This window comes from Penicillium soppii (genome assembly GCF_028829465.1).
Source record: "Penicillium soppii strain IBT 18220 chromosome Unknown utg000010l, whole genome shotgun sequence".
Taxonomy (NCBI): domain Eukaryota; kingdom Fungi; phylum Ascomycota; class Eurotiomycetes; order Eurotiales; family Aspergillaceae; genus Penicillium; species Penicillium soppii.
Window position 1 is genome coordinate 442,430 of NW_026643240.1, and position 23,296 is coordinate 465,725.

General features: G+C 48.4%; 10 protein-coding genes across 10 annotated transcripts; 4 read left to right on the plus strand and 6 right to left on the minus strand.

The window, feature by feature from the left end:
• Positions 1–767: 767 nt before the first annotated feature.
• N7529_010807 (Saf4/Yju2 family protein) lies at positions 768–1,912 on the minus strand (the record flags this gene model as incomplete). The annotated part of the gene is made up of 2 exons (XM_057246334.1): positions 768–1,549; positions 1,621–1,912. The coding sequence occupies 2 exons, from the start codon at positions 1,910–1,912 to the stop codon at positions 768–770; spliced, it is 1,074 nt and encodes a 357-aa protein (XP_057091683.1).
• Positions 1,913–2,473: 561 nt separating this feature from the next.
• On the plus strand, positions 2,474–4,825 carry N7529_010808 (anaphase promoting complex subunit CDC16; the record flags this gene model as incomplete). Its single annotated transcript, XM_057246335.1, has 2 exons — positions 2,474–2,570; positions 2,625–4,825. 2 exons carry the CDS (start codon positions 2,474–2,476, stop codon positions 4,823–4,825), a joined length of 2,298 nt encoding a protein of 765 aa, XP_057091684.1.
• Positions 4,826–5,657: 832 nt separating this feature from the next.
• On the plus strand, positions 5,658–7,103 carry N7529_010809 (uncharacterized protein; the record flags this gene model as incomplete). The annotated part of the gene is made up of 1 exon (XM_057246336.1): positions 5,658–7,103. The coding sequence occupies one exon, from the start codon at positions 5,658–5,660 to the stop codon at positions 7,101–7,103; it is 1,446 nt and encodes a 481-aa protein (XP_057091685.1).
• Positions 7,104–7,507: 404 nt separating this feature from the next.
• On the minus strand, positions 7,508–9,113 carry xanG (cytochrome P450 monooxygenase xanG; the record flags this gene model as incomplete). The annotated part of the gene is made up of 3 exons (XM_057246337.1): positions 7,508–7,643; positions 7,796–8,463; positions 8,538–9,113. 3 exons carry the CDS (start codon positions 9,111–9,113, stop codon positions 7,508–7,510), a joined length of 1,380 nt encoding a protein of 459 aa, XP_057091686.1.
• Positions 9,114–9,694: 581 nt separating this feature from the next.
• On the minus strand, positions 9,695–10,341 carry N7529_010811 (DUF4149 domain-containing protein; the record flags this gene model as incomplete). The annotated part of the gene is made up of 3 exons (XM_057246338.1): positions 9,695–9,826; positions 9,946–10,195; positions 10,223–10,341. The coding sequence occupies 3 exons, from the start codon at positions 10,339–10,341 to the stop codon at positions 9,695–9,697; spliced, it is 501 nt and encodes a 166-aa protein (XP_057091687.1).
• Positions 10,342–12,626: 2,285 nt separating this feature from the next.
• On the plus strand, positions 12,627–13,717 carry xanC (transcription factor xanC; the record flags this gene model as incomplete). Its single annotated transcript, XM_057246339.1, has 2 exons — positions 12,627–12,738; positions 12,792–13,717. The coding sequence occupies 2 exons, from the start codon at positions 12,627–12,629 to the stop codon at positions 13,715–13,717; spliced, it is 1,038 nt and encodes a 345-aa protein (XP_057091688.1).
• Positions 13,718–14,351: 634 nt separating this feature from the next.
• On the minus strand, positions 14,352–16,518 carry xanB (isocyanide synthase xanB; the record flags this gene model as incomplete). Its single annotated transcript, XM_057246340.1, has 2 exons — positions 14,352–15,874; positions 15,942–16,518. The coding sequence occupies 2 exons, from the start codon at positions 16,516–16,518 to the stop codon at positions 14,352–14,354; spliced, it is 2,100 nt and encodes a 699-aa protein (XP_057091689.1).
• A 1,119-nt stretch (positions 16,519–17,637) lies between these two features.
• On the minus strand, positions 17,638–18,345 carry xanA (isonitrile hydratase-like protein xanA; the record flags this gene model as incomplete). Its single annotated transcript, XM_057246341.1, has 1 exon — positions 17,638–18,345. The coding sequence occupies one exon, from the start codon at positions 18,343–18,345 to the stop codon at positions 17,638–17,640; it is 708 nt and encodes a 235-aa protein (XP_057091690.1).
• Positions 18,346–19,057: 712 nt separating this feature from the next.
• Positions 19,058–20,349, plus strand: N7529_010815 (fumarylacetoacetate hydrolase family protein; the record flags this gene model as incomplete). Its single annotated transcript, XM_057246342.1, has 2 exons — positions 19,058–19,742; positions 19,805–20,349. The coding sequence occupies 2 exons, from the start codon at positions 19,058–19,060 to the stop codon at positions 20,347–20,349; spliced, it is 1,230 nt and encodes a 409-aa protein (XP_057091691.1).
• Positions 20,350–20,650: 301 nt separating this feature from the next.
• N7529_010816 (putative C6 transcription factor) lies at positions 20,651–23,259 on the minus strand (the record flags this gene model as incomplete). Its single annotated transcript, XM_057246343.1, has 4 exons — positions 20,651–21,743; positions 21,801–22,026; positions 22,082–22,341; positions 22,406–23,259. The coding sequence occupies 4 exons, from the start codon at positions 23,257–23,259 to the stop codon at positions 20,651–20,653; spliced, it is 2,433 nt and encodes an 810-aa protein (XP_057091692.1).
• Positions 23,260–23,296: the final 37 nt, after the last annotated feature.

The following is a 23,296-nucleotide window of genomic DNA, read 5'->3' on the forward strand; positions in this document are numbered from 1 at the left end:
AGCAAGAAGATTGAATCGTCCTCCCACATGGGATTTATCACACGTTTGCGCATTCGCGAACCATGAGCGAGGTGGCCAACGTTATGACCTGAACAATAGAGATCCAACATTTCTAGGATGTGGGATGTGGGACGTAGGGCTCGACGACGACGAGCAACCGTTTGGCCAACGGGCCGCGATGAAAGCAGGTGTGTGAGACGAGGGGCATTGAACAACGGAATCAAACGAGCCCGAATATCGGAACTCGGCCACAGTCCAACGAAATTCAGCACGAAATTCAGTCAGTAGGAAATATCATAACAAATTGAATCTGAGACGAGGGAGGAAGCAGACGGGTGAGTGAATGGGCAAGAGGGTAGATGGAGGATGCCACGCCGTTTTCATCAGTCGCAATAGTTGCTGTGCACGGGGATTAGGGGTCAGGATTTATGAGAATGGAATGATTCCGCACTCTTTGCGAACCAGCATGTTTCTTCTTCGGGAAAACATCTGATCCTGGCTTAGGGGGTTTGACCTCGAGCTCTATAGCTTTGAATGCGAAGCGCCTACATAGTTATACGCTACTAATGGGAATGCAACTTTTAAATTAATCTTTGATTTCGATTGATTGATCATAAATCATGGGCATCATGGGCACCAAAGGCCGAACGAACTCCACTCCATCCATGTGCAAAAACTCCTTGATGAAAAGAAACAAATCAAGATGCGAATGTAATCGTCAAGTCGTCACCTAGAAACCTTCCGTAGAATGAGAGCAAATAGCTAGCCTACTCAGAGGGCTTCTTGTCCGAGGCCTTTTCAGAGGTCCTCTTGTCAAGGGCCGCCTGGTGAACGGCCCTCTCGAGCCTGCGCTCGGCCCTCTTCCGCTTCTTCTCCTTGATCATTTGGCTGATGCGTTTCTTGTCCATATCCATGAAGTCTTCGAGGCCCTTGAACAAGTCGGGGTTTTTGGCCTTGATTCGCAGCTCCTGTAGCTCCTCCTTGTCTTCCTCTTTGAGTCTCTCAGAAGCTTTCGCCTGCTCCTCGTCGGTGGAGGGGATGATGATATCGCCATTTTCATCGCGGGGAGCGTCGTCCAAGCTGTCGATTCCCAGTCGTTCTTTCAGGTTCTTGAGCAATTGCTCCTTGGAGATGACTCCTTGGTACGTTCCAGAAGGGCGCGGTTTGGGATTGCCATCCGCATCTCGGAAACGCTTGCGAGCAATCTCAGCAATCTCCGCCTCAAAGCGCGCGTTCTCATCGTCAATGGCGGAGACAGGCTCGCCAATAGCAGCCTTGGCACCGGTGGCCTCGTTGCGCTCGATGCGGGCGTTGCGGGTGCGGATTTCGTCGAGAGCGTCAGCGACCTGCATCTCACGCTTGCTCTCCTTCATTTTGTCCTCGAGTTCCGCCATCTTGTCACGCTCCTGCTGAGCTTCCTCTTCACCGAGTTCACGTTCGAGACGCGCGAGAGTCTCTTCCTGAGTCTCATCCTTGTACTTGTCTTCATCATTGTCGCGCCAGGCCTCATAGTTGCGCTGGGCACCCTTCTCGCACTTGTAGTCTTTGTCTGAAAGGAAAGTGAGTCAGAAGCTGAACAGACCAAATAAAAAAAAGACATCACAGCAAAGAAATGCTTACTCTTGGGGTCAGTGCGGAAGATGATCTCGTGCTTGCAGTCGGTACATTTGATGTAGAAACGGAACAAGGTAATACCAAGATACTTTTCGTCGGTGGTCTCCTTGCGGGCGTTGAACTTGCGACCCTTGTAGATGTATTCGCCACAGTTGGTGCATTTCATAGAGAAAGGCGCCATGAGGCGAATAGGAATCGACTTGAGGCCATGAGTCTTGGGTTTCTTGACCCTGCCCTCGATGGCGCGAGGGTCAAAGTCAGGGGGAAAATACTTAGAAGTGACCTTTCGTTCGGCCATGATGATCAGAAATGGTTGCGACGGAAAGGTGGAGCAGGAAGGAAGAGAAATTATGATGCGAACTTACCTTGTCCTTTTTATTCTGCATGGTTGGGATGAATGGAGAAGGCGGTAAAGATTCGGAGTAGGCAAAACATTTATCCGAGGGGAGCTGGTGTGCCCCTCATCTTGATTGGCCATAAGGACCCACCTTCCTCAATAGTCAAGAACAATAGCTTCAATTGAATACAATGACAATAAACAATACTAGTATTAAACTGTGCATCAATCAATCGAGATAATTTCATTCTATCTAAAGAATACAAAGTACAATAGGCTGAATGTCTGGTTCGTTCATATATAGGCTCTCTTTAATTACTTCGCATTCCGTACTCTATAATCCAGACCCAAGATAAGGCAGTAAGGCATGAAATTCAGGCATAAAACCTTGAGAGTGCTATTCCACAGCACGGACCACTGTTTAGTTCAAAATAAACGGACCCGCTCATGCAACATTGCGATTTAGCACCTAAGGACCTTCAATGTCTGCCAATTTTTGATACTTACAGACGTATCTTTGTGATGGAAAGGTTTCTGCGCTCCTGGCGGCAGGATGCATTGAACCGTGGCCAGCATGATTCTGCAATCTACATTGGCGACAAGGTGCTAGCGCTCACCAGTGAGTCCCAAAGGAAACGATGCAGATAAGGAATATTAACACCACTCAAAAAAGACAGTGACTCCGACGCGTTCTGGTTGGCCCAAGTACACTTCTCCAACAACAACTTTACACGTGCCCTAGCCCTTCTATCTCGCAAGGACCTTGTTTCCCGGAGCACTGCCTGCCGCTATCTTGCTGCCCATTCCTATATCAAACAGAACCAATTCGAACAAGCCCTGATCATTCTCGGCGAACATAATCCCACAGATCTGATCCGCAATAATCATACCCGACGCAAGATTCAACATCAAAGCCACGTCACATTGCGCAATGGCAAGAGCGCGACCCCGCGCAGTGATCGGGCGGAAGAGCGCGAACGAGATGATGCCAACAATGTGCGATTTGAAGCGGCCATGTGTTATCTTAGAGGTCTCTGTTTCGCAAAGCAGAATGCTTTCGATCGCGCCCGGGACTGCTACAAGGATGCCGTGAGGATTGATGTGCAATGCTTTGAGGCATTTGACCAGCTCATGAAGAACTCATTGATGTCACCCGCCGAAGAGCTGGAATTCTTGGAATCTCTAGATTTTGATTCCGTCTCCTCTCCCGATCCCATGATGGCACAAGAGGCCGCCCACTTCACAAAGATGCTTTACACGACCCGCCTATCGAAATACTCCTCTCCGATCGTCCTCTCCGACGCCACTGAGACCCTCTCAACACATTATAATCTTGCTGAAAACGCGGACATCCTCCTCTCCCGCGCTGAAGCTCTGTACACACAATGTCGGTTTGCAGAAGCTCTGGAGCTGACCTCCTCTATCCTCTCCACATCTCAATCGACCGACCTCACCAACACAAACGCCAGCATACCAGCGCAGAACCATCTTGGCCATGCTCCGGCTATCTACCCGCTCCACTTGGCATGTCTGTATGAGACGGGTGCGACAAATGCACTCTTCTTGCTCTCCCATATGCTCGCAGACCACTCACCGGAGGAACCATATACCTATCTGGCCATTGGAGTATACTATCTATCAGTTTCAAAGGTTGCCGAGGCTCGGAGATTCTTTTCGAAGGCTTCACTATTAGATCCACATTCAGCACCGGCGTGGATTGGATTTGCGCACACCTTCGCCGCAGAAGGCGAGCACGACCAAGCGATTGCAGCGTATAGTACGGCCGCTCGGCTTTTCCAGGGCAGTCATCTCCCCCAGCTTTTTTTGGGAATGCAACATCTTGCGCTCAACAACATGGCTTTGGCGCACGAGTATCTATGTGCAGCCTACTCTATGTCGACCGGAGCAGCACCAGGCTCCGTGCCAGCACTCCCACCTAATCCATCCTCGGCCGTTTCACCCGTCGGCGGGGACCCGCTTGTTCTCAATGAGCTTGGTGTGGTATTGTATCATCAAAACCAGCTCGCTGGTGCGATAGAATTGTTCCAGCAAGCTTTGACGCTCGCCACCACTCTCCATTGTGAACCTAGTGCCTGGGTAGCCACACGTGCAAACCTGGGCCACGCGTTCCGTCGGATGGGACGCCTGCCCGAGGCCCTCCGTGAGTTTGACGAGTGTCTACGTGTTGGTGCAGGGGGTAGTAGCATGGGCTACTCACCATTCTTGGGCGGCGGTGCAGGTGGCTCTAACGCTGTTACAGCATCGGGAGTTGGAGGATACGAAGATCGAGGATTGACTGGTTCCCTTCACACATCTCGTGGCTTGGTTTTACTCGAAATGGGACGCACTACAGATGCTGTTACGACTCTACACGAGGCTGTTCGTGTCCTTGGAGCCAGTGGCGGAGGCGATGCAGCAGGTGGTGCCGGCGTGGCGGGTACATTACTTTCACGAGCCCTCGAGCTTTGGGCGCTCGAAGGACGTCAGAATGACCGGGCCGCGTTCGAAGAGAGTATGCGAGAATCGAGCGTGTCATCATCCAAGCGCCGAGGATTGAACCGAACCCATGAATCCAAGGGTAAAGAGCGACTGGCTACAGTGGATACGTCCCGACGGCACAGACGCCAAGAACCCTCCGTAGAAGAATGGACAGACGATGTACCCCAGGTCTCTACACCGCAAGCCGAAGAAGACAAGATCGAGATGGATTTGGACACTGAAGCTGACGGACTTCTTCGACGAGCTCTTGGCCGTGTACGACCCGGACGACAACGCCGCCCACCTGCAACACCAGACATGGATACGGAGACACCGGCTCCTTCTAGTGGCCGTAGTCGGGGAACACGGCATGCACGGAGTCAGTCCCGACAATAAATCTTTATTTTGCTTTGTTTTGTTGACACAGGCCTATGAAAAATTTGGGGTTTCCAAGCATTGCAGCGGGCGTTAGAAAAGAGGGTTAGAACCACATTGTTAGACATGTCACTTGTAGGCACTTGGATGTATTCAGTTGACTCGAAATACCAGTGCTTAGTTCAAATAAGCCCCGGCCCACATGTTGGCCTCGTATCGCACTTGTCTGTATGACTCGGTATTGGCCCCCATTTTGGTTAGTTTCTGATCTAGTTTAGTAGTGTCTTGGAAAATTTCAATAGAAATTGCATCAATCGTGAGTATCCCTAAGTTGTTGTATGATTCTTGATCAAAGAGATCGAAGTAGAAGTATAGAATGGGCTGAAAAGAAGAATATAACCCTACAACTTAACGCCTGTGCCCTATATAATGACTAAGATGTAAAATGATTCAGGGTCCATGGTTTAGTCTTGCGCCCCTTTCGAATGTCTTGGCAGGGCGTCTTCTTTTCGTCATTCAACCATCTTCTACTTCCCTATTCACATCTTCATCAGATGTTACCTCTGAACACACATCATACCCAAAGATGATTCACAAGAAAACAACTAATTGAAAATAAAAGAAAAACATAAACAGAAAAGAATCAACACCAAAAAGAAAGAAGAAAACAAGAATGACGCCTCTGACCCACATGCACCGGCACTGAGGCTCAGCCCGCCTTGGCCAATTTGGGGGCGACGCCCATCACTTGCTCTTAGGGGCTGTTTCAACATCTTGATCGTCCCCCTCATCCATTTCTTCCCTTTTTACCTCTTTCCCTTAAGACAATGCCATGCCACTCTGGCAATCCGCAATGTCGGCCTACACAATACGACCCAAACGCGGTCTCTCACTCCTTTGCATCATTGCCGCCCTTTGCTTCAGCGTCATATTCATCATTTGGTATGGCATGAACTCGGATCGCGACTATATACACCCTATCCTGACCCAGCTGATCCCCGCCGGACACTGTGCTTGCGAATCCTCCACCACCTTCCAATGCTCAACATGTCTCACTTGTCCCGAACCCGTCCTACAAGAAGGCGCCTCTCCCGCCTGGTCGTATGAATACGCCCGCGACGGTCGCAATGAAGCTCTCGGGCAGTCACAGTGCCAGGCTGCTTTCCCTGGGCTATTCGAAGATATTGCGCGCGGAGGAAAATTCTGGTCTACACATGGCGGCCTGTCGACAGTTGAACTTGACGCCATCACCATTGAGCAAGGAATGGCTCGGGCGTTCATTTCTCAAGGCGAGTTACATGTGGTGTTGGCTCGATCCAAAAATGAAGACCATCGACGGAAAATTCTAGGCACCTTGAGTTCGATCCACCGCGCGCTGGCCGCCGACCCGGAACGAGCCTCTAGACGCGATGTCGAATTTGTTTTCTCGGTCGAAGATAAAGTGGACGATGTGACTAATCCCGAATGGCCTGTTTGGGTGTTTTCGCGGACCCCCACCGAAGAAGGTGTGTGGCTCATGCCGGACTTTAGCTTCTGGGCCTGGGACAATCCAAACAATTACATGGGCCCGTACGACCAGGTGGTTGATCGAATCAAACGACTGGATATCCCGTGGGAAGATAAAAAGCCCCAGTTGGTCTGGCGGGGGAAGCCAAGTTTCTCGCCGAAATTGCGACGCGCGTTAATGGAAGCCGCTAGGGACAAGCCGTGGGGCGATGTCAAGCAGGTTGATTGGAGCACCGGATCTAACGTGCTCAAGATGGAAGATCATTGTCATTACATGTTCATAGCGCATGTCGAAGGTGAGGCTGGGTATCTTATTGTGGGACTCGCAACAAAAGCTAACGGTTCATTCTTAGGTCGCTCCTATTCGGCCTCGCTGAAATACCGACAGGCCTGCCATTCAGTGATTGTCGCACACAAGCTGCAATTCATCCAGCACCACCACTACCTACTGGTTGCCGACGGACCAAATCAGAACTACGTCGAGGTTGAGCGCGATTTCAGCGATTTATCGGACAAGATTGAGCCTTTGGTCAGCGATACCGAGGCCGCGCGGCGCATTGCCGATAACAGCGTCAAGACCTTCCGAGAGCGGTACCTGACCCCGGCCGCAGAAGCGTGCTACTGGCGGACACTGCTCGACGGCTATGCCGGAGTGTGGAACAGCACCGTCGAGCAATGGTCTGACAGCCAGGAGCGCGAGCGGGGTCTTCGCTACGAATCTTTCGTGCTCTTGGAGAGCCCGAAGATGTTTGAGTTCGAAGCTGCTGCCACAGAGAAATGGCAGGCCTCATGATTCGAGAATACGATACGGACTACTACTTAATACTGTGTGAATACCCGTCGAAGCCGGGACAAATGCGTTGAGCGATTTTTAGAAGCGTTCAGGGGTCGACTTCTCCCCCCTTGCTACATGTGATACCACGAGAGCGAACATACTAGACATGTACTACAGGTACTTGAGCCAATTTAACGATCAGTTGATCGTATTATGCCGTCGATTGCGCATTTGACCTGTAGATACACTGCTGCAATATGCTCTATTCACTCTACCTACCCCTCACTTTAACCTCCAGCTCCCTGTCTCCAGGATTCAAACCTGTCTTCCCAATATACCTGTCACCACTCCGTTTCCAAGCCGACCATTTGTAACCCTGACATTTCAGCCAGTGCCACCCCAATTCACGAGATTCAACTCCGTCAGGATAACTCGACAACCCAAGGGAGCCAATATTCCACCCTTTTCTCGTCAGCACGATACCAATCTTCCGAGCGAAGGCTCAAACCTACCGGTGTCATCTTCAACCTATACCCAGAATCGACAACCCAACTAACCCTCCCCAGCAAAACAAACAGCAGAATCTTAACCTGCAACAATGCAAACCCTTGCCCAAGACATTTCCGCCTATGCGCATTAAACGGAATGTACGTTCCCCGCACCGTCTCTCTCCGAAACCGCCCCTGCATCTCCTCAACCGCCTCCCCCACCGCTCAGGCCTAAACTCCCGAGCATCGGCCCCCCACACCGCAGTATTACTATGCACTGCCCACGCATTCCACCCAACGAACGTTCCCTTCGGAATGAGCAGGGTACCACCCAACAAAGCAGGCTCTGTCGCGACGCGATTGATAAGCTGGGAAACGGGCGGGAAAAGCCGGAGGAGTTCCAGAACGACGGAAGTAAGATAGGGCAGGGTATTGATGATATCCTGGGATGGGTCGGGGTGGACGAGGCTTGTAGCTATAATCTCAGCGCGCAGACGAGACTGGATGTCGAGTCTTGTGCCCAGTTGCCAGAACATCGAGTTGACGAGTTGCTGGGCGTTTTCGTGGGCTGTGAGGAATGTTATTTTGAGATTATCGCGGAATTGCTTCTCTGTTATTTGCTTTGAGAGGAAGGCCTCGGCGAGCATGTGGGAGACCATTTCTTCTGATTTTTCATTGGAGTTGGCGCGTTGGTTTATCATTTGCATTGTTTTCGCAAAAAGCCGGTTGTCGAACTCGTGCATTATCTCGTAGGCTCGTTTGCGAGATGGGAGGAGCCAGGTGAAGCGGTCTAGATCTGGGAAGCTGAAGTACATTGGTTTGAAGAGGGTTGCTTTGATGATTGATTGGAGGGATTCGAGGCGGACATGGTTGTTTGGATGGCCTAGGCTCTGGTATAATTAGTTGTGAGTATACCTAGACAGTACGTTACTGTTCCTGTATGTTCAGCGATATGAATATATACCTCGAAGTCCAAATCCAAGAAATTCTCCCCCATAACGTCAACAGCCCACTTTTGCACATCGTCATTTACCAGAATGCTCTCGCCAACACTGATACTCTGCGAACTGATCAAAACATCAACCAATTTCCTCGACTGCCTAAGCAACGAAGTAGTATCAAAAACCTTCTTCTGCAATCCTGGCTTCATGATCGAAGTAAACAGTTTCCAATTCTCATGCGAATTGATAATGTTATCACCAACGAGCGTCGCAATGACAGCATGCGGGATCTTGATCTGGGAGCCGGCTTTGGCATACAAATTCTCATTGCGGAACAAATCAGTTAACAAGTCTGGTCGTGAGACAAGGATGCTCCACCGGCCGCCGAACCAGACGATAACCGCACCGTGTGTTTCAAGTGGCATGCGAAACCAGCGGTCGTAGATCTCATCTTGGCCCATTGAAGACCAGAGACCGAGGATTGAGACATAAATTGGGATTTTAGGTAGAGGTGGGAATGTGCGTGGGACGTGGAGGTACCAAGTCAAGAATAGGGTTGGTGGGAGGAAAATAAGGAAGATGAGCAGTAAAATGGTCATAGTGGAATATTGGGAAAGGGTTTCAAGATTTGACGATGGAGGGAAGGCAATATAGTAATATCCAGCAGGTACTATATAGTAGCTAGCTGGGTCTACTTGGTGTTCGGGGGCCTTATGCACCTGGTGTCAGCGGAAATCTACAAAATGCCGATGTCACCATTGTCCGACATGAATCATGTCAAATAGATGCGAAATGCTTGTTGAAGGATACCCCTTTGTGGCTTCGAATTTTGGGAACTTGGGTAGGAGATGCCACAATTTAAAGCCTGCAAAGTGTAGATCTTGTAGTGCATATTGCAGTCGTAGAAGGCGATGATTCCCCACGGTCTATTTCCAAAATACGTCTATACCACCGACTTCAAATGACTGTCATGTGAAATTGACAGAAAATAGATGAACTTCACTTGACTATACTGAAGTTTGATTCATACATTTGTAGCCATTGAGGGGGTTTATCTTTCTCAATTAAATTAATATGTAACATATATAAGATTAGAGAGTACTCTGAAATGCGTGCAAAAGAACTCAAGTATCGAACAAGATGAGATATACTAGAAGCTGAAAGAACCCCTTTAAAGTCACTACATATTTGGCCCTTCTAAAAGCCTAGCAGACAGCGAAAATCCATAGAAGATAGTCGCTAACATTGCAATTGCATTGAAATGAATCACCATTGCATGATTATGCGCGAAATTGCGATTGGCTCGATGGGCCTTTGATCCATCGGCGTCAGAGTCGGTATGTTCTTTCACTATTACTATAGTCACGTTAGTGCTGCTTTCTTCTCGATCATCCACTTTTATCTCAACCCGCCTTGAATTGCTCTCCTCACTAAAGAGGCAGTAGTAGTCCGTGGTCCGTAGAGGAACCAATTCAAACAGCCCGTCAAGGCGATAACGGCAAGAGGAGCTGCGCTCCACGGATCTTTGATCAGTGAAAAAATGCTATAGGGCTGATATGTCGCGGCCGTGAGCGCTGTGAGTCCAACTTGGGCCCCGAAATATACTGGAAACAGACGCTTTTGGAGTATGATGAATTCCTTCATGGGAAGAGCTTTGTAACAGATCTTTGTGTTGACGAAGCTCTGTTAATGGTTAGATTGAATCTACCTCATCTGTTGAACGATTGAGAGGTTTCTTGCCTGGTAGAGCTCTGTTCCGAGAAGGGTGCCATAGGCGAGAAGATGATATGGCAGGAGGTTTCCCGCCGCCTTCAAAAATTTATCCATGCGTACGGGCTACTTGAGCAACCAGAGATGCTTCTGTATAATGAGTGATGAGCGTAGAGCGGAAGATGAGGAAATTGGGAAGGGAAGTTGATGTACTTTGGGATGGTACGGTTGGATGCGAAATCCTTGGCAGTTGAGTGGCTGAGACCCTTTGGGCTGCATGAGGTCGATCAGATCTGAAATAATTGATCAATTATAGGTTTTAAAACTATATTAGCCAAGGTTGACAGAGGCTGAAATGCAGCTGCGAAGGGTGCATAGCGGCCAAGGGTCAAATGCGTTATGTTATACTCAGAAATTGAACTACATGAATTACTACGACAAATGCCTTGATACACAAAGTACATTGAGTTTTAAAATAAAGCTTTTCTCAATTCTCTCCATAGAATTCTACGCTCTTACCACTACTACCATAGCGGAATAAAAGCTTATAGACTTGATGCTGAGTACTGAGTACCTATCAAATCTCTTGGTAAGGGTAAAGAGAGAGTCAAAAGAAACTTACAAAGAGACCCAAAAAAGAGATGATTAATGACGAAACAATACATGATATAGAGAATAGGGCATCTTCAGGCACCAATAACGGAGAACTGCTTTTGACCCCTTGCCGCTATACACCTTCGCATGCAGCCAAGGATTGTACTGTTGATGTGCGAGATTCAAAACGCCCCCTTTTTCATTGATTTTATTAACGGTACAGAAATTATCTAATAGGGCCAATTCAAGGGTATATCGCACATGTAAATGGTACTATGTGGACAAGTTGATTGCTTGCATATACCTTTTCCCCAGGCACCCTAGTTTATAGGCACTGTTACAGCAAAACAAGATTTGCGACTTAGATCTTGCTTGCGAGATTAATATTACAACGCAACAAAGTAACACAAGGAGATTGGATTCCAGAACGCAACCCAACGACAAGCCAGACCGAACCTTCCACCAGTCCCTACGTCTGGATCTCACTTGCATACATCCCAGAAGGGTGGATGAACTGTCACAGAGGCACCACAACGCAGTTTCCTAGGTTTATGACGGAGATTCATTGGTACTAAAGTAGGATTTATTGGGCGGAGGTTGGGACTCAGTCTCAATGCTAACTTTGTGCCATATATGACGCCACCCAGCACATAACCCCTTTGAGATATTCCAAACGCCATAGTTCGATTTACAGGACTCACTTAGACAGCCAAATAGCCTGCGTAAAGCCAAAGCAACAAGTCATAGAGACTAGATGTCACTTGGGTCAAATCCGGAATATATTCACTTTTAGCGTTGTTCTCCCAGTTCCAAGGGCCTCAGACCTGACATGGCTTATTTTTAGACTTCAGATTGGACCAAGTCGTACTAGTTTGAAAATTAAAAGTCCGTCAGCATATTCCTGGTTTGTCCGTCTCTTGGAAATAGTGATGAGTGATCTGGAAACAAAGGAAACCCAATTAGAGATTTGTACAGCCAATTGGGAATCAGCATGAACATAATTCTGTTATGCCGATTGCCCTTGCCACGTGGACTGTGTATCAAGTCTAAGTAATATGTTCGGAGATGTCCGAGGATACATTTTGATACTTCAACACCACGGGTAGTTTCAAGTATAAGTAGGCGAGCCTTCTCATTTAAAGTATGGAGGGCAAAAACTATGTTACCAGCGTGGAAAACGTAGTACAGAGTTGCCTCGCCAAGGGGCGTCAAACAGATTTGATAGGCTAGACACACAGCTCTACGAGCCAAAAGTGTGGAATGTGGATTGACGCTGAGGGTTTCATGGGGTCTGTCGAATCCCAATGTGCTGGAACCGATACGAGCGACTTCAGGGCAGCGCCATGTCTGTGAGCACGTTCGGACCGGGGATAACCTCTGACAACACGACACTTGTGTCACCAACCCTGAAACCTTCTGAGAAAGTGCCAAAGTATCCAGACACGACCACTTCCCCGCACAAAAAGACAGGCAAGTTGAGAAACGCAGGTGCTCCATAGGGCCAGAAGGAGCATCACGCGGCTGAAGACACCGAAGTTGATCGATGAATTCATTCCAGACCAAGATCTCTGACCGCCAAAAAACTGTTGTACAGCCTGTGTGACATAGTAAGATCAGGTGTGAGTTGCCTCGTGGGCGCACGTCCTGTATAAAGGAAAGTGGATCACGGTCATGGCTCTGTTGGTTCCAAGTTCCCGTGCTGAACACTTGCAGACTCTAAAACTTTGTTATAGGAATTCGTATGGGCTATAAAACATCCTCAACTTCAGTAACATCCACAAAATCCACGTGCAGCCTTCCTCAGCAAGATGAAAATGGAAGACCAGCCCTCAAGTCCCAAAGACGAAGACATACTCAGTCAAACACAAGACCCGTTGGAAAGAAGACGATTACAAAATCGGCTTTCCCAGCGAAATCACCGTAAGACACACTCTTATAAGAGAATTGATACCTCAGAAAGCTGACAGCCTCAGGTCGCAAAATTAGAGAACGGATTGCAAAGCTTCAAGAGCGAGTGATTGCCAACGAGCTCAGAGCTGCAGCTGTACTCAACGGGTGGGATCAAGGCTACAACACCCCACAATTCCCCCTCAGACCTTATTCAGGCTTCCCAGAGCATGATGTTGGACTTTCGCAGCGGGATGGTTCTACTATGACACAAGAGCAATACGCGCCTTTCATGCCGCCCTGTCCACCGTTCTCAACACAATCGTGGCCCACCGACATCAATTCATTATCACCGCCACAGTCACAGCCCCTGGTATACTCTGGGGATGTCCCACATTATAGCGGAACAAGTGCTGCCAGCATAGTATCTCCTCTAACAACCATGCCAGCACAGTCAAACAACTGCATGGCTCCATTTAACCCTGGCCTTGGCGGAGATGCATTCCACGAACTGGCAAGTAGGGGCGATTGCTTGATTCAAAAAACTCTTCCCACATCAGCAAACCAGCCATTATACTATGTTGCAACGGGTGAGTCATCTGGAGGCTGGTATGACTCAATTAAGCATGATACTAACAGCAAAAAAGAAGCCGCTTTGCCCCAGATTCTCCAGGTGATCAACACGATGTCACCGCAATCTAAAGTAATCGTGCTAGTTCCACCGGAATCCCCAGCCTCATCGTCTATAACGCCGTTTCCCTCGTCAAGTCCGCCATATAATTCTGGAACCCACGCGGTAGGGAATGGCGGACTACAGAATCTCAGCTCACAGAATCTCAGCTCACAGAATCTGGGTTGTTTGTGTCACACCCACAACATGCATTCTGGATCTCCCGTGCAATCTGCTTCGAGGGAATGGACGGGCACTGGGCCATATGCGCAAACATGTCCATTGCACAAGATACCGCCTTCAAGTTTGCCCGGGGGAGATTTTCCAGTTAGAATGTTGTGAGGTTGTAACACCCGTGGAAAGAGGTATCGTGTCAAAAATGCCTCGGAATTTGATATCGAATATACATAGAGTGGGATGGGGTAAATTGTGTATACATTCTGACTTTTACTATCTATAGAATAGCCCTCGCAATAGAGAAATACGTACATAATGAATCCCAAAAGAGCGAACTTGTGGCAGGTGCGACTCGAACGTAAAAATTCCGATGATCATGCAGAACGAAGTTTCTATCCTTGCGCACTCCGTATTTAGTATTAGAAAACCGCACGGAGAATAGACTGCGTAACATGAGACCAGGTCTTGACATATTGTCCGAGCAAATAAAAAAGCACATAGAACGCCATCTGGAAGAGTCCAGTAGGCTTTGCATGTCAAGAGTCGTAATAGGCAAAGACCGAGCAGCCACCCTTTCACCGCCAGGGTATAAAACAGAGGAGATGTCCAATAAGATGATATGTGAATGTATTCCAAAGTGACGGGAGACTTAGTATAATTGCCTTGATATGCTGAGCAGTTAAACACTAAATACAAAGACTGTGCGAAGATCAGATTGACCGTGTTCAAGTCCAAAAAATAACAAAAAGCTGAACAAAGTATCAAAGCAAGAAAATGTGAATAGACAAGCGCCCAATATTCAGTCACAGTGAATCCGCCACAACTCTCGATCACAGTTACTGATATATCCAGTGCGGGTGTGTAACATCGCGGTGTTATCACTAACGAGAAGATCACCCTTCTCCCACCCAAAACGAAGACAGACTCTGTAATCGTAGGTGATGCGATCCACAACCTGAACTAGACTATTGTCATCATTCTCAATGGTTACATCACAAGTCGAGAACTTCGTCTTTGTTGAGTCCCATGGTTGATGCCAGCGCAGACAAGGAAGATCGGAGATAGGATGTCTGATTATCAAAGGCAGATCCTTGAGTTTTGCGTCCCAGAATCCGTCATTGTCCATTGCCCAAGTGATCTGTTCAAGACGCTCTAAAGACCACGGAACGGGGAGATATCGGAAGAAAAGACGAGAGCTCGCGAACAAAGTGTATCCATTACCTTTGGGCGCAGTAGCAGGACAAGTGAAGAATTGATATCCCGGTGGGCGTTGAACTTTCTTCTTTTCACCCGTTTGCGGATCGGTAATTTCTTCGAATTTGAACATCCCATCGAAGTGCATGGGCATTGCCTCGTTCGATGTGACATTGTTGCCCATTTTGTCGGAGCGACCGTTATCGCGCACCTTTTGGATAATACCAAAGCTCCATGGAAGAATTTTGCCCAGCTCGGATCCTTTTTGGACATAGAGCTCTTCCTCAAGCGTCTCGGAAAATCCACGCAGAACAATCGGTGACATGCCGTTGGATAAATGTCGAACCTTTTGCATGGGAATGGCACGAATGGAGGGTGGCGGGTTGACGTTGTCGATGTCCGCAGGGCGGATGATCAGCCCAGACGGGTAAAGATGCTCAAACTTGACCGAGAGACCATCTTCAGACCAATCAAAGAGACTTGATTTTTCACGGAAGTAATATGGTTGTCCGTTCTTATAGATCAGATCGTGGGTGTCGCGTACATCTTCGACGTGAACTGTGCGATATGAGCCGTCCAGTCCAACAGCTACCGCAGAATGCCAGGGTGTATATCCTAGTGTGCCTCGGATTTGCGGGACGAGTGAAATGGAGAGCTTTTTCTCGCCGGCCGACTCGTGAATAGAGAGTCGCACATAGTCCTTGCGATTTGCTTTGATAGCCGCCGCGAACATCTTCCCGCGGATGATCATCTGTCGCGCTGTCTCGGCGATCTGCGCTTGTCGAGCGCGCTTTGACGGATGTCGATTTTCCTCTTGATGAGCAAGATCCTTTGTAAGGAATTTGATATAACCGCGATACGTGAGACAAGTATCGTTGTCATTTTTAATAGCCTTTGCCGCATCAAAGCTCGGGTCACCGAAGGTGTACATGAGTTCTCGACGAAGACAGTTGGCATGAGCGAGGTAGAAAGCTTTGGCAGCTTCTGGCGTAGAGGATTGGAACCATGGGTGCTCAAGAAGTTCGAAAAGGCGGATGAATTTGACATGGCGAAGCTCCTTTTCAACTGCCATCTTTCGCAGAGCCTCCCCATAATCCCAGACTGTTTCATCAGAAACACCTAGAATGTCTAATAAATGTTAGAGTCAAGTGGAAGTAGATTGTAACTGAGCAAATATGAGCCAATAATTACTGACCATTGTAAACAAGTCCATCTGAGCTTATATAAACATCGGCACCCGGCGCATATACTTCAGCGATGTTTTGACACAGACCGTTCAGATGAGCCAGCGCCAGCTCTTCACCAAAGTCCGGCATGAAGCCAAGGACCTTATCACGGGAATTGGGTGACTTGAATGGAAAGGCAGGCAGAATCATCCGAATTGGCTCCTCGCGGTCTATTTGTTGCAATACGATTGGAACAAATGACTCAAAGCCTTTCCAGGAGACACCCGTTTTCTCAAAATCAACACCATAACTTTCAATAAGCTTCAAGACTTCCATGGTCAATTCTTGATTATTTGACGCTGTATTCGAGATTAGAGGGGTGATAGAGCAGTCGATCACATTTTGTTCGTGTTGTTTAGTCCCATTGCCGTTTGCGGCGATGGCAACGGGATCGGCGCTGTCACATTCGCAAGCCTCCACTTCCTCGGCCTTGATAGTGACTTTTTGATTGAATGTCGCACCATCAAGAGAGACAATACCATTCTCAGCAAGACCGGGAATGTATGTGGAAGGGACAACACCCGCAATTGGGACCAAGACAACCATTGTGACTCGATGTGAGTTTCAAGATAGGGATTTGGGACCAGACAATTTTCACCAGTGACAATATCACAACCAAATTGGTTAAAACCAACTGGATCGGTTTCTCTTCTGCGAGAGGGAAAGAGATAGAATATGCTGTTTTATCCAGAACCACACAGTGCTATATACCTGGAAGGAGCCAAAACATTGAACACTGGCCAGCAGATCTAGGAAGTCCAGTCCACGTGTCGATGACTGTGATTCTTAGTGTGGACTCAAAGCCCGAGTCTAAGGTTAAACCTAGGACATCCTAGACACAAACGACGGGCACTGTACAACTTGGAGTTGAGCTCTGATCATCCAGTTTCTGCCCTGACGATAGGGCCAGCGCCGAAAAGTTCGAAAGTTAGCCTTTAACATTAGTAAACAGTTGACTCAAATGCTAAGTCTAGGAGGCTAGAATGAGGACACCTTCTACCAGTGCCTTCTGGAAGCCACCTTTAAACCTCGCATCGCCTAGAAACCACCATATATAACTTGACAATAACAAACTTTCGATTGTAGTTGATGACTTGATATGCATCAAAGTCCCAGATTCATTGGTCACGAGGAATCCTTGGGCCTATAAGTGGTCGAGTTATTGTCGCTAATTCGTTGTCGTTAATTCGGTATCCCCGGCGGGCCGACGTCAATGCTGGAGATTAGTGACCTATATTCTTAGGACATGGGAAAATTCTAAGACAGATGTAACTCATTGGATTTTGGGCTGCTGTTGCTGGACTAAGTGACGCTGTATGCCTGAAAAACTGGGTTGGAACAGATGAATTTCAAAATGATAATCTGGCCCTAGATGATAGAGACATGTAATGATGTAAAAGGTGACACCAACAGCAACTATCATCTCACTTTAGTTGGGCTCTCAGAGCAGGGGAAGTCGCAGTCGAAATGATGGTATGTCAAGGCTTTCTGGATGCATAACATGCGAAACATTTCCGCGCGAAACCAAACAAGAAAGATAGATTTGCATCGAATAGCCCTACATAGCCATATATGTAATTTAGGATCAGTTCTTTTGCTGCCGACAGACACTATTGCATGCGGAGCCCGAAATCATAAAGGTATGATCCGTGTGTCTTCAAAATATCACTCTTTAAGCTCACACCAATCATACTCCATAACTCGAGCCACAAACGATGCCATGTCACCCGTAGCAAGCTGGCTTACAAGGTAGCATGCAGCGTCCAAGCCAGAACTTACGCCTCCAGCAGTGATCACTCTGACCCCTCCATCCTTCAAAAGACCCCCATCAAGATATCGCTTGTGTACCACGGTTGTGGACGGGCCGCCCGGCGGATTAGAGCGAGCACAGATATCCCGGAGGACGTCTAGTGCACTGTGGTGGGTTGTCACATTGATCCCAGCTAATACAGCTGCAGCGCCAAGCAAAAGGGCACCGGTGCAAACCGAGAACAGTATCCTGGTGCCTGATCCTGCCGCCGGAGGCAAAGCCGCGAATTTGCGGATTAACTCAAGCTCCGGTCCGTTGGCATCAATGAGCGGGGTAATCACTGATGTTGGACCACCCGGAACCAACAGGATATGAAAGTCTGAAATGCAATCGAGAGCTTCTGACACAGTTATGTCTGCGTGAATCGTGAGTGAGTTTGCGGCTCGAATTTTGGCGCTACAGGCAATGGTTGTGATGTCGAACATTCTGTCAGGATTACTTGTATTCCGATTGTGCGAGACATGAGAGAGGGCTTCGATTGGGCCTGCAAAGTCCAAAATATCTGCACCTGGGAATAGGAGCACCCCGACCTTGTAGTACTGATTTGATGATGCTGAAGACATGATTTCGTAAAAGAGAAATTGCGATTTGGTCTTGCAAGGTGCAGGGAAGAAGGTGTTGGTTGGCACGAGAAAACGAGATGATGAGGAAAAGCAGAAATGGGACTATTTGAGTGGACTTTTGCTCTTGACTGGAAAATGTAAAATACAACGAGGTACAATTTATCTCGATGGATAATCTTTGATACTGCTGACTTCAGTGAAATTTGACCGACGCTATCTTACCCAGCACTCTACCTCCGGTAACGCCGATCAGACAGCCCAAGGCTCCTGCATGATGACCAGTCGATGTTTTGGTGCCTGGTGCGCTTAAAAATTTGGCTATCTTGGATTCTGAATGCAGGGTTCCCGAGGATGCATAAATGTCTCACAATGAGTTCTTTTCAAGAACAAACTTGAAATCCTAGAGGCTGCTGTCAAGATTAAGCCATGTTCATCCTTCTAGCAATCCTACCACAAAACACGATGGTTTCCAGGTGTATTTTTGCATAAATCACGTAAGGAGTCGTAGCAAAGTCCACAAGTTAGGGCTGGTATCAGTCACGTAGTTCGCAGGGCATCGGGATGTGGGCTAACTCCGAAAGCTCCCCGCAAAATGCTCGGGTAGTGGGGCGGTCAATGTAATGAGAAGCGCAAGGAGGTCGATAAAGACCAGACCCCAAAACGTTGACCGTTCCTTCAGATTGAAATTTGAATATTGCTGTAGATCTTGACCATGACGTCCCCGGAGTACAGCAGCCATTTTTCGCTGGCGAACATCCCGTTCGGCGTGGCATCGTCGCAAGAACATCCCAGCCCACGATGCGTGACTCGACTAGAGAATACGGTGATTTTTCTTGATGTCCTGCAGCAAACGGGCGCCTTTGCGAAGGTGGCTGGATTGCCAAATGATGTATTCGACCAGTCGACGCTCAACGAGTTTGCTACACTCCCAAAGTCAATTCAGCGCGAAGTACGAACCACTTTGCAAGTCGCATTGACCAAAAAATTGCCCCCCAACAGCACAGAAGATGTCTCAGCAGTCACTTTACATATGCCAGTCTCGGTGGGTGGCTTCACAGACTTTTCGTGCAGTCTACACCATGTCCGAAACGCCGGTCGGGCAATCCTCAACGACGAAACACCGCCTCCTGGCTTCTTCAACTTCCCAATTGGATACAATGGCCGTGCGAGTACGTTGGTTGTCTCCGGAACTCCAATCGTTCGCCCGAAAGGGCACACTATCGATCGAGCAGCTGCAACAGAAAAAAAGCCGATCTCCTTCGGTCCGTCAAAAGCAATGGACTATGAGCTTGAGGTTGGAGTGATCGTTGGAAAACCTGTGCCACGGGTCCAAGGCGTAAATGCAAGAGATGCAGACGAGCATATCTTCGGGATGGTTATCTTGAATGACTGGAGTGGTAAGTGGAACCATTCTGCCACAAGTACCATGTGATAGTGACTAACATGATTGCGATGATAGCACGAGACATTCAAGGTTGCGAGATGGTTCCGCTCGGTCCTATGAACAGCAAAGCCTTTGGAACAACTATCTCCCCTTGGGTGGTGACATTGGATGCTTTGGAGTCATTCAAAGCTCCTGGTCCGACGCGCGATGTTATTCTCGCTACCCATCTGGAAGACATTCCGGTGGCTGCGTCAAGCTATAACATCGGGTTCAAGGTGGAGCTTTTGGTCGATGGACAACCTACGACTCTCAGTCGATCCAACTTCAAGGATCTACACTGGAGTGGCCGGCAGATGGTCGCCCATATAGCCAGCAGTGGAGCAGATCTCCAGACTGGTGACATCCTGGGGACCGGGACCGTGAGTGGCCCAGAGCAGGGCAGCTATGGTTGTCTGCTTGAGATGACCAACGGGGGAAAGGAGCCAATGTCGGTTGCAGACGGCCCAACAAGGGTCTTCCTGGAAGATGGGGATGTGATTCGCATGACTGCACTGGCTGGGGAAGAGGACTCCGGCGTTGGATTTGGGGAATGCGTCGGAGAATTACAGCCAGCACTTTGATTTGGAAACTGGGAGGAATTGCGGGTTGTGTAGTATTCAATTGTAAAGATTTTATACAAAGCTAATGTGCATGACAGCTTATATCGTAAGTACTGATCAAAGTATATGAATGATTCAGGAAGAAAAGAGAATTACAGGTAAGCCTTTAAAGGTTCGAGTCCTAGAAAGCCCAATTTCAGAAAACGACAATCATAACACAAGCCGCAAGGGGACTCCGGCGCCACGCTGAAGAGAAACGATTTAAAAAGAGAACAAAAAAAAAACAAGGAGAAGATCCTCGAGTCATCGAAACCCATCAAACTTAACCCCATAGGGGTGGGTGGATATACTCCGCTGCTCGATCCATTATGTTGGGCATTGACCATTCGCCACTACCGGAGGATTCTGGCGTAGGGGGCGGAAGAGAGCTAACACTGGGGGTCATGCTGGCGGAACCAGGGACAAATGTCCCCATTGAAGCGGAATTTGGATTGAGATGGAGCCGAGGGTGATATGCGGGCGTGCCATTTTGTCCAGGAGCAGGTCGCGAAGACTTATTTTCAAATGCGTTCAATAGTTTTTGAAGAGCACGATGCGTCTTCGCAAGGGACTTGGCCCATTGAGTTTGGGTATCAGCAGTCAAGGCAGCCGGGGAAGTTGGGTCCACTGCTGGAGCAATAGCGTCAGGGGGGTTACTGGCGCCAGTGATTGGGTCGTACATGCCAAGATTTTGGGGTGGAGAGGTCATGCTAGCCACGGTAGCGGCTTCAGTGGAATCATAAGCTCGTTCAGTGCTTGCTCTTTGAGCAATGATGCTCTCCAGTTGTCGTAGAAGGCTCCAGACATTAGGGTCCAATTTTGCTTCCTCGATTACAGCCAGCAGAAACGCTGAACTAATTGCTCGCTGTAATGCAATCCAAGAGCGCGCTGCGTGTGAGCTTATGTTGTGCATTTCGATGTAAGCTTCGACAGTTGTCATCAGGTTTACCACACAGGTCTGACGCATGCTAGCAACGCTGTCGTCACTGAAATCAGCCATGGGCTTGAGCGCTGGCCGGCAGAGCTCAGAAGAGAAATATGACGAGTGCAGCTTCAGAACAACTCGCTCCAAATGTTCCGTGGGCGTAGAGCAATAAGCCGCCTCTCGTAGATAAGGTCTCGCCTCTATCATGATCCTTTGAATGCGTTCCTTGTAGGCTTGAATGCTTTCGAGGCTTATCTGAGCATGCGGACTCAACATGCGAATGCGAACAACTTCCAATGCAAGAGAAATGACACGACAAAGTGTTTCAAAGTAAGACAAGTCACCGGTTTTCGAGCCTTCCCTGTAAGCGATATCAGGCTGGCTTACCGCAGTGGTCGAGGGTCGGTCATAAGAAAGCGAGAAATGGCTATCTTGCCATGCCATTGACCACCTAACCTGGTTAATGTCGTGATTCTTCATAAGATGCAAGCAAGATATATGATCTTACCAAGTATGTCGTCGTCGGTATCGCTCAGCCGATGAAAAGCGACTTGACTCAACATGAAGACCCAGTGCCAAACCCATGCGAAGTGTCATTCCAAGTAAGACGTAAGAAATGCCAGGGTTCATGTTGTATGACAATACGTTGCCAATCACCAGAAGAGTCTGGATGGCTTCGATAGTGGGTTGGGACAGGAAGTTTGTCATACGAAGACATTGGTAAGAGCAGCAAACTGCGAAAGTTATCAGAAAATGACCTTAGAAGCACGCTTGATGTGGAGTATATACCATAAACTTGCGAGGTCAACTCTCTCTCTTTACTTCCATAGTCAGACGATTGGCATCCGGAAGCAAGGACAGCAAACAGTAATCCCAGGTAGGCAATGCTCACACCAAAGGGCTTTTGCGCTTCGTCTGCATCAGCCCGGTATTCGCCTCCGATGGAAGTTCTGGTCTGTAGCAAAAGCTCAAGAGTGTTCTCAAACTCCGATATATCTTCCAGAACAGGATAAATAGCTCCCGAGATGTCTTTATAATAATAAAACAATCTGTAGCGCAATAAAGTCAGCACAGATAACTCAAATTGAACGCCGGAACCGAAAGAAAACACACTCTCGACATTGTTGATCAGTTGGGAGGGCACTGCAGACAGCTGTGATATCAAATGTCGACATGTCCGATGACCATAGATCGACAAATGGATAAGTCGCAGACTCATTATCCAAACCGAGCTTTGGTAGTATTCCTCCTTCTAAGAGAGCTTGAAGCTGATCAGATCCAGATTGGTTATTCAGGATATAAGCTAGCACAGAGCGCGATCCCAAGTGCACAGTGCCTTTGCCAAGGGTATTTGCGGCATGGATTCCCTCGCGTTCCGGCGAACCGGCCTTGGAGCGAGAACTGGCGTCGCCACTCTGCACGCTTCCGGTGTCCAGGGATGTTGTGGGACCATCTTCGGCTCTCTCCAAACCAACACGCAGCGATGAAATAGTGGATTCCATTTCACGCAGTCTATTGCGAACATTGTCCCATTCCTCGCGGGCAATTGATACACGTGCACCAGCAGCAGGACCAGCGGATCGGCCCAATGTTGGCTCTGGTTTTACGTGCGCCGGGGGCTCATCGTAAACATATGCTGTTGAGTAATGAGGCATAGGTGCTGGAGCCGAGCTAGCGATAGGGCTTTCGTGAAAGGCTTGCGACCGTTTCTTGGAAGGGCGTTCGTAGGAGCAGAGGTCCGCATGGTCACGCTTGACACACCCATCGCACGGAAGGTTGCGATCGCATTTTACCTTTCGCGCATGGCATGGATAGCAGGCTTTAGGCTCGCGAGCCTTGCGCTTTGTACGGATGATTGCGTCCACCTGAGCTTGCGGCAAATCGGAGACCGGTCTGTTGGGCGCCGCAGGCATGTCGGATGAAACGCTCGGCGAGAACGAAGTGGTATTTGGATATGGCGACGTCATTCTGCCACCAAGAAAACTCTCTCTTTGTGTCGGAATC